The 10,017-nt window shown below is 39.6% G+C and overlaps 1 protein-coding gene across 4 annotated transcripts in view; it reads left to right on the top strand.

Annotated features, from left to right (window-relative positions):
- IRAG1 (inositol 1,4,5-triphosphate receptor associated 1) overlaps window positions 1-10,017 on the top strand; it is a 125,733-nt gene that overhangs the window by 85,842 nt on the left and 29,874 nt on the right. For all 4 annotated transcript variants that reach the window (XM_042461575.1, XM_042461496.1, XM_042461418.1 and 1 more), the window contains exons 12-15: window positions 337-510; window positions 3,089-3,166; window positions 4,974-5,020; window positions 7,473-8,060. In XM_042461575.1, coding sequence (XP_042317509.1) covers window positions 337-510; window positions 3,089-3,166; window positions 4,974-5,020; window positions 7,473-8,060 — 887 coding nt within the window. The remainder of the gene's footprint in view (window positions 1-336; window positions 511-3,088; window positions 3,167-4,973; window positions 5,021-7,472; window positions 8,061-10,017) is intronic.

Raw genomic sequence — 10,017 nt, 5'->3', positions numbered from 1 at the left:
AAAAGTCTCTTATTTGTTAGGAAACTGCTAAGGAATTCCGAGAGTTCTCATCCAAAAAGTAACTCTCAAGTTCTAATGTTGACTATACTTAGCACTATATTCATTTAATTCCAATCCATGCATCAGTCAAAAAAGTGTATCCCTTTCAATAAGATCATAATGCTGATCTTTCTTTATACCCCACATTTTCCCCAAGATTGGTACTCAACATAGCTTGCAAATTAGAATGATTAGAATATACTTAAAAACATACAAAAAGGTAGTATTGACTCAGAGTTAAACTATTAAGAATATTAAAAGTTGAACCAATTATAATGTCAATTATTTTACTTTTAGACAATGCAGGCCATGTAATTGACCTGGTGAATGACCAGCTCCCTGATGTTAAAATATCTGAAGAAGACAGAAAGAAGAATCTTGAATTATTAGAAGAAGCAAAGAGGGTGAGTGAGAGATTCCTCACACGCAGAGGAAGGAAATCAAGAAGCAGCCTTTCAGAGTCTCCCACAGGTACATGTCACAGAATTTAAGGTTTAAAAATTTAAACTTTAAGACACTGAATCTTTTATTTTATTTTCATTCCTCTCTCCCTCCCTCCCTCCTTCTCTCCTCTTTTGTGGAAGTGATTATTACTTATGGATATCCATTACAGGCTCATAATAACTGTACCCAGTGCAGTGGTAGATGTGATGCTGTTAAAGTAGCCTTGTTCATATAGTTTGGGCTCTAACTTGCCACATCTGAACTGGATTGGCTAAGGAGTAAATTGTTAACTGCCATCAAGTTTTTGGCTTATAGCAACCCTATAAATAAGAAACCTCCAAGTCATCCTATCACCAACAGCCCTACCCATGTCTTGCAGACTCAGGGCTGTGGTTTCCTTGAGTCTGTCCATCTGTAATGGGGTCTTCCTCTTTTCCTTCTGCCTTCTACACTGCAAAGTCTTTTCTAGCAAGCTTCAAACAAACAAAACAAACAGCTTCATTTATATACTGCTTCATACTGAACTAACAGTGTCTAAGCTGTTTACAACTGTAAGCTACTTGCCCCCAACAATCTAGGTACTGTACTCATTTTAGTGACCTCGGAGGATGCAAGCCTGAGTCAAACTTGAGCCATTTCACTGGTATTGAACTCACTGGTATTGAGTGAGTGGCTGCAGTACATTTAACCACTGTGCCACCAGGGCTTTGTAGTAAGCTCTTTTTCTCATGATATGTCCAAAGTGCTTTAGTCTCAACCTAGGGGCCGAACAGATGGCCCTTTTATGCCACCTACCAGGTGGCTTTGGAGTGCGGCATTTTGCTCTGATTACATCTTTAAGCTGCCTGGAAACTGGGTAGCTGCCCAGATATGGATAGCTTCAAGATGCTCCAGTGGCACAGCAGGGCACTTTTTGCCAGCCAAAAAAGCAGCAGATGGAGCAAAACAGACCGGCAAGAAGGGGTGGCTTAAAGCTGCCTCTTCTGAACACAGATTAGGACCATGGCACATACATGCCATGGCCCCAATCTGCCTTGAAGCAGCCAAAAAAAGAGCCAGCTTCAAGAGGCTCTGGCAGTATGTGGTGTGTAAACACAGCACCACCAGAGGGTCTTGAAGCCATCCACATCTGGGCAGCTTCCCAGCTTCTGAGTGGCTTCAAGATGTCATTTGAGCATGCAGCATCAAAACACTGTGTTCCGAAGCAACACAGAAGGCAGAATAAAAGGGATGTCTGTTTGGCCCTGATCTTATCAGCTTCTTTTTCGGCCAACTTTAAGGCAAATTCTGGCTGCAGCGTGTGTTCACTGTGGCCCCAATCCATCTTCAGAAGGGGCAGCTTCAAGCCACCCCTTCTTGCTGATCTGTTTTGCTCCTCAGTCACCTTAGCTTGTAGGAAGAGGTGAGGCTTGATTTACTCTAATGCCCATTAATTTGTCTTTTTAGCAGTCCATGGTATCCATGTAAAATATTGAATAAGATAACTGTGTAAAAAATCTCCAAGCAAGACCTATTTTTACAGAAGGAAAGGAAACTGCCTAGAGCTGTAGGTAGGATTTGTGGATTTAGAGCACTCATGAAAGTGATAGTGACCTTTATGCAGCCAGGACATGTTTCTCCTGCCATCTGAGCTGGAGAATAGAACACTGCCTTCCTACATGCAGTGCATTGGGCAACCACCCCTACATCACTCCCATGCAGCAGTAGAGGCACAGCCAATTGCTGGACATTGCCTACTTAAGAATTAGGCTTCTCACCCCACCAGAGGATGAGGTAATGGCAGAGGACCCCTTTCACATCCTAGACCTAGAGCCACAGAAAATTTGACAGAGGAGACAAAGAGAACTCAGTGTTGACTCCTAGACAAAGGCATTGCCACACACCATTACATGAAAAGGAGTACATTGTGATGGCTGTGCATGTGTCACCCATCCACAGGTTTAAAAAACTGGATGCTCCTTGACTGCCTGGCTCTGAGGGATTGAACAGGGAACTGGGCATTCAAATAGATGGCTTTGTGGCATTCCAAGTCAGCCTCTGGCAGAGCAATAGTATATGTGTGGCTTCTGAAGCATTCCCTTTTTCCTGCAGCATCATGATGAAGTCATGTTAACAATTTCTTCTCCTTCTCCACCTCCTCTTTCTCCTTCTCCCTCTTCCTGCTCTTTATGCAGTAGTGCTGTGCATCATAGCCAATGATACCTCGTCCCATGGCTAGAGAAGTCAGTGTTCCTCTCTTTGGTGCACATTCAAGAAATAGCCACGTCTGGATTTCCCTCCTCTTTGGTGTGCATTCAAGCTCTGGATGGCTTCTTGTAGCAGCAGTGCTCTTCCTAAAGTGGAGGGGAACAATTAATATGCTACTCCTATTCCATTGCTGCCTGAGGCAAGAGCCTCATCCATCCTCATGTGGCACCTTGACCTGTCTTTATAGCTAAATTGCTCTTCTCACTCTTTCCCTGTTCCATCTTCTTCGCACATCATGGTGCTATTTTTATATCTGCTGCAGGTTTAATTTCACCCTTACTGCAAGTTCAATAACTGACTCTCACAAATGAACTGTGCTCTGTTATGTTTTAACTTAATTTAACTTAATTTAATACAGCCATATCCCCAGCGCTTAGTCCCTGTGAGACACCTGCACCATCCCGAAGCAATTCTTTCACTCTTTCAAGTCCAACAGGTAAAATCAATTAGCGCTGCATGTTTTAATCTGAATTTTATTCTCTTACATTAGTTGGACAATCATGGGGAATCATCAAAAAATCTCATAAACACATTTTCCCAAAACAGTACATTAATAGGATTCTTGCACAAACAAACAGGGAGAATTGCAACAGTATGTGAGAGTAAAAAGAACCCAGCATCTTATTTCTGAGAATAAGTGAGAAGTTTCTAGAAAGCTAGAAAGCAGGCCTTACTGAAGAGCTACCTAGGAGGCTCCATTGCCTGCAATAACAATTACAGTAGCTAATAACAGATTTACCTGTTTCAAGACTGTGTCTAAACTCTCTTTACACTGTAAAGTCAAAGGTTTTCATGGCCGGCATCTGTAGTTTTTTGTGGGTCTTTCAGGCTATGTGGCCATGTCCTTGCAGAGTTTCTTTCTGACGTTTCGCCAGCATCTGTGGCTGGCATTTTCAGAGAATGCTTTGCCTGGAAAAATGGGTATATATATATTGTGTGAGCCTGGGAATGCAGGAGTGATTTGCATGTGTATTGTTCAGTGTTGATGGCTGGCCTCAGCCTGGGAGGCTAATGCAAACGAGGATTAATGTCTGCTAATTGGTGATCAATTATCTGCTGGGAAAGCCCCTGACTCTGAATGGTTTCCCATTTGCATTTGCTGAGTCCTTATTTTGCTGTTCTTCAGAACTGGTAGCCAAATTTTGTTCACTTTAAGGGTTTCTTCTTTCCGGTTGAAATGATCCAGATGTTTATGGATTTCAATGGCTTCCCTGTGCATCCTGACGTGGTAGTGGTTGGCATGGTCCAGAACCTCAGTGTTTTCAAACAGTATTTTATGCCCAGGATGGTTTGTGGCATGTTCTGCTACTGCTGATTTTTCTGGCTGGCCCAGTCTGCAGTGTCTCTCGTGTTCCTTGATTCTTGTTTGCACACTGCGTTTGGTGGTCCCTATGTAGACTTGTCCGCAGCTGCATGGTATGCGGTAAACTCCTGCGGCTGTGAGAGGGTCTCTTGGTCCTTGGCTGAGCGAAGCATTTGCTGGATTTTCTTCGTCGGTTTGTAAAACATTTGAAGGTTGTGCTTCCTCACCACTTTGCCTATTCTGTCTGTGACTCCTTTGATGTATGGTAAAAACACCTTCCCTTTGGGTGGCTGCTTGTCTTCACTTTCTCACGTCAGAAAGAAACTCTACTAGAACATGGCCACATAGCCCGAAAGACCCACAAAAAACTCTTTACACTCTTCTAACACAGTGCCTATTGCCATATCTTTGTGGTATTGAATGCCACGATCTATGTATTCTCATTTTTAAACATCTTAATAAGCCACTGTACAAAAACATATTGAAGCAATTTAAAAAATTACACACAACTATCTGCTAAACCAATATTGTATCTGAAAGAAATCAATTTATCATTTCCAAAGTCCATCAGCGAGAGATGTGTGGCCTACCTACAGAATATTAACAGGGTGGAGGCTTTAACAATCTTTCTTTAGGCAAATTCATTAGTACAGTGACTCCACCAGGGTAGAGGCTAACCTTGCTACTTCATAAAAAAGACTCCTCAAGAAATCTTTATTGCTGCAGCATTTGGAATGATATATTATATGATGCATATTACCATAATATGAGTCCTACAATCCAGGATATGTTGATTTTGTTCTGGATTATTGTTACTCTGTTAGAATTGCTCTGTTTTGTGTCTGTTGTAGTAGCTATATCATATGAATGTGGGTTGTTTGGCTCATATGTACTAATATGTGTAGCAATGGTTTCATCACTTATTCTTTTCATATTGTAGGGTCTGATACATGTGCAACCACTCTTGGTTCAGTGTCTCCACTACAGGTAAGAATACTTTAAGATTTTTAAATGGTTGACTACTGATATTGCACAATGAGTTAGGAGAAGCTGCATATTACTTTGGTAGAACCATTTTGTCAACTGATTTAACTGTTTTTGTTTGCTGATTGTTCTGCAATCATCTACCAATATTCCCCCAATATCTTGCATCTGGTTTCAGAGTCTAACTAGAGGACCAGAACTAAAAATAAACTGGAAGGTCTTTTGCAACAAAGAGTTAAAAGATAGATGGAGGATTTAACATCCTATCTTCTCCCTATAAATTATCCATTTCAACTGCCCTCTTAGCTACTGCATTCATTTTCAAGGGAAATGTGGGGCTGGGAACCTTAAGTTTGTCCCGTAACATGTACTTTGCCCTTTCAAAAGCGTTATGAGCATGGATAGGCAGAAATCTATTTGCTGTAAGCACTGTCCAAGTGTTCTGGACTTATGTTCAGCATGGAAGATAAAACTGAAGTCAGTTGTATTTTCATCATTATCAGCACTCATCATAAACCTGAGGCTTTAATATCACTTAGTACTGCATCTAAAGAAATGGGTTTAGATCGATGAAAGCTCATGCTAAAATAAAAGCCAGTTAGTCTTAAAGGTGCTGCCACATTCCTTTTTTATCCCACTCCCTTCCTCCTTTTTATATTGTCATTATCATCAGCTTTATTTATATCATGTGGTTGTTTTTTTTATAAAACTGGGAGTCAAGATGTGTTACAGATTAAAACAAGTAGAATATAGCTGAAAACATAGAAAATATCATTAAATTAGAGTTAAAATAATAAAGCACCTTCTTAAAAGTACCTTTTAAAAACAAACTTTCCGTTCTAAAAGCCTATGGAGCAGGGAGGCTTTCCCCAGATGGAAGAACAGCAAGTGGGGAGAGGGGGGGAATTGTGACCTCCCTGGGAAGGGAATTCCAGAGCCTAAGGTCAGCCACTGAAAAGGCCCTATTTTGCATTCCCTCCAGCTGAGCCTGTGAAGGCAGTGGGACTGAGAGAAAGATCTCTCTTGAGAATCTCAGAGCTCAGGCAGATTCACACGGGGAGATACACTAAAATGGCCCTCTCTTCTAGTCCCGAGAATTCCAGAAGGAAATATTTGATGAGGTGTAAAACATATTTTAATAATCCAAACAAGATATTACCAAATGATCATGAGTCTACTCTGTCTAATTAAGATCAAAATTGGGACATTAGCCTAGATTGATTTTTTTAAAAAAAACACATCTCTAAGACATCAGGCTCAACTGTACCTCTAGTGTCAATGACAGATCTGAGAATACTTCTGAACTACAAACTACAAAGTGAATACCACACAGCCTGAGAGGTGAACCATCCACAGACAGTTATCTCCTGTTATCCTGTGTGGATAACTCATGTCTTGGTTATTGGCTTTCAACTAAACCATTACCTTGCCCAAGCACTAATTCAGAATATCCATTATCTTTATTAGATGAAAATGATGAGGCACAGCTGGATATCAGGGGACAACAGAGAGCCTTGTATAACCCATGGAATAAGTGTTATAGAGGAACATATTATAATAATAACCTATTACAATTTTCTGGAAGAGACCATCCACAAAAGAGGGGAAGCATTGCAATGCAGTGCCCCCACATCTTAATTCAAATAGCCTCTTAGGAGGATACCAGGACTGTGATATCAAAAAATCACTGACAAATCCAGGAAAACCAACATGGCCCTGCTTCTCCTCTTCCTTTCTCAGTATAGGGTATCTATTTCTATTCCAAAAGCAGGTCTGAAGTTGGATTGGAAGAGCTCTAGAAAATCAGTTTCAAAATAATCCTCTTTCTGCAAAAGAGCTTAAGTTCAAGGTGTGTATTCGGCGACAAAAGACAATATACATATATTTATTCAAGCTACCTAGGAAACTTCTGTGCTGCATCCAAATTTGTCACAGAGTTAATTGAAACAAGGAAAGAGTCTGTAAAATATGTATGCATCTTGACCTTTATATCACATCCAAATTATGCAGGGATTAGTTCCATTGAACACTACCAGTCTTTATTTTGGAGTGAGCAAGTCATGAATCATTTGAGTAGTGTGCAGCAAGCTTAGTTGTGTACATAATTTCTTTGTCATTACTAAGCAGATTCAATAAAGCACTTATAAATATATCTAACTGAAGAGACTTGGTCACATTATAACAATATCTTTCACTGGTTCAGTATAAAAGTTTCTTGGTTTAAGCACTTGGTTTAGACATTATTAAGCACTAACTGGTGGTATGTGCAATTCTAGGAAATAGCTACTTCCACTAAACTTCAATAGGAGGTTGGCTGGAGAAAAATAAATGCAATTTGTTTTTGCATTTATCATAAAAGCATTGCTGTTGGTGATTTTTTAAAAAAAGAAGCTAGAGTTTTTAAAATGGACTACATGTGATATTATATTATTTCATGATAAGCATCCTTTTTCAGAATACTACAAAAGGATTAACTGAGCAAAAGGAGAATGATCAAAGAAAGATTTCTGAGGGAAGACTGAGTCCTTGCACAACTAATGTGGAAAGCCCAAAAGAGAAGCTATCTGAACAAAAGGAGAACTTTGATCCACATAAAGTTATGGAAAATCCGTCCAGATCCTGCCCTTCAGGTACTGATGTCAGTAGAGTATCTCTAAATAGGAATACAACCATCTGTGAAAATGAACTTGGAAAGCTATTCCCTAAAAAACAGAATGACTCTCCTTTCAAGGCTCCTCTACAAGGACCAGGGATGGTTACAGTGGATTCAAAGTTTAAGGGTCCAGTTCCCCTACTGAAGGATTCAAAGGGTTCTTGTAAAACAGAACCTGGTACCCGCCCTCCTCTACTACGAGCTGTTTCATGGGAACATGCAGAACCTCGTAATATAGAAAAAGCACCTTTAAAATCACCATCTGAAGATGATAATTTTTTCCCCATTAGTAATAAATCTAGCAACTTATCTAACAAAACTTCAGCATTCAAAGACCTCCAAATACAAGTCCAACCAGTTCGAATGCAAAAATTGACGAAGCTCAGAGAGGTGAGTTCCTATAAAATTACAAAAGAAATGTTCTATCTAACCATGTTTCTACTACTGTATGAGTTAGCAGGATTGTGCTGTAATAAAATAAGAAAAAAGAAAAATACATTTGAACAGTGGAAAATTACACACACACACACACACACACACTTTGCTGTCATATTTTCATTATAGGATAGCATCATGAATTTGAATGTATCAGATCGGTGGAGTTTGTAGGTAGATAGATGACAAAGGATCTCAGGCTAGAGAAAAAACTTTGTCAAAATGAATTACAGAAAATCAACATCTCTTGAATAGCCTTAATCATTACAACACTCTTCCACTCACAGCATCAAGATGTGAAGACTTTAAAGCTGAATTACTGGGCCGAGATGGCCATTCACACTGTTGATTATGAGGAGCCCAGTGGCACAGTGGTTAAATGCAGTACTGCAGCCACAAGATTGAGAGTTCAATCCCTGGGCTCCAAGGTTGATTCAGCCTTCCATCCTTTCGTGGGTCAATAAAATGAGTACCCAGTTTATTGGGGGCAATTGGCTTACAGATTATAAACCGCTTAGAGGGTTCTGAGCTCACTGAAAAAAAAGTATAAAAATGTAAATGCAATTACTATTGCTATTGCGTGACACATCATTTTCTTTTCTCTAACATTTTTTTAACACAAGGAAAGACACTCTATGAGAAGAGCCTGTGATCATAGGGATTCTTTCATCACACATAAAGGAGTGTAAAAGTTATTGTTGGGACTAAATGTCCTAAATCTTGCAACCAGTATGGCCCAGAACCATACTAGGCTGGGGCATTCTGGGAACTATAGACCAAAAAAGTACTCTTTCCAAGCTCTTTCGCAGTACAGGCAGTTCTAGGTTATGGGGACATTCAGAGTTTACTTATAATACATTTTGTACTTATCTGAACTGATCTATAAATAAAAACACATTGTGACTGAATTTATCACTGAGTATAGAAATCTTCCCACATGCCATTATTGTTTGCTTCCATAAATTATTTGAATAACCTAATACACCACAATTTTAGCACACTATACGCTGAAATTAACTATCCAAACCAATACATATAGCTTTAATATACACTGCTCTTAATAATTATAAAAGTATCAGGCAATATGCCTTTCAGTATCAGTTGCTGGAAAACAACAACAGAAGGGTATATGTTGCTCAAATCCTGTTTGAGGATTTCCCACAAACCATTAGTTGGCCAGAGTGACTCAAGAATTTTGGACTATTTAGGCCTTTGGTTTGATCTAGCTTCTTCTTAATATTGAATTAGAAGTCAATTTTTTTTCAGTAATGTAAAACTGGAATGTAAAACCTGAGAGCTAGTCTGGTGTAGTGGTTTGGGCACTGGACTACAATTCTGTGAGACCAGGATTCAAATCCCCACTCAGCCATGGAAACCTACTGGGTGACCTTAGGGGAAATGATACTCTCTCAGCCTCTGAGGAAGGCAAAGGCAAACCTCCTCTGAATAAAACCTGCCAGGAAAATCCTATGACAGGGTCACCATGAGTCAGAATTTACTTGAAAGCACAGAACAACAAGCACTGGAAACGGTATGCTTTGGATGCTTAAAAATGAACACTGTGGAGTGACTAACTGTTGCTATAAGAGAAACATTGGTGGCTTCTGCATTGTATGTTATAAAGGTGACCACAAAATATACTATTAATGTATTTTAGTCTCAAATAAAATATGCAGTATATAAACAGGAAGGAGCTGATGAACTGGCCTGTCACCTCTCAAAGTAATACTTGGGAATGAAATAACCTATTTCAGTCTCTTTGGATATTTTCTTACATCCAGAAAAGCCCTTCCTTCCTGAGAATACAGCAACAAATCTTACAGTATATGAAACATTGTCCCTGCCTATTCTTTTTCATGTTGTTTCTTGTTGCTTTTAGCACTTTTGTCCCCTAACAAGGCAAAGCATATCA

This window comes from Sceloporus undulatus, chromosome 1, assembly GCF_019175285.1.
Source record: "Sceloporus undulatus isolate JIND9_A2432 ecotype Alabama chromosome 1, SceUnd_v1.1, whole genome shotgun sequence".
NCBI lineage: Eukaryota > Metazoa > Chordata > Lepidosauria > Squamata > Phrynosomatidae > Sceloporus > Sceloporus undulatus.
The sequence above is the reverse complement of the archived record's forward strand: the minus strand, read 5'-3'. Positions and strand labels throughout refer to the sequence as shown.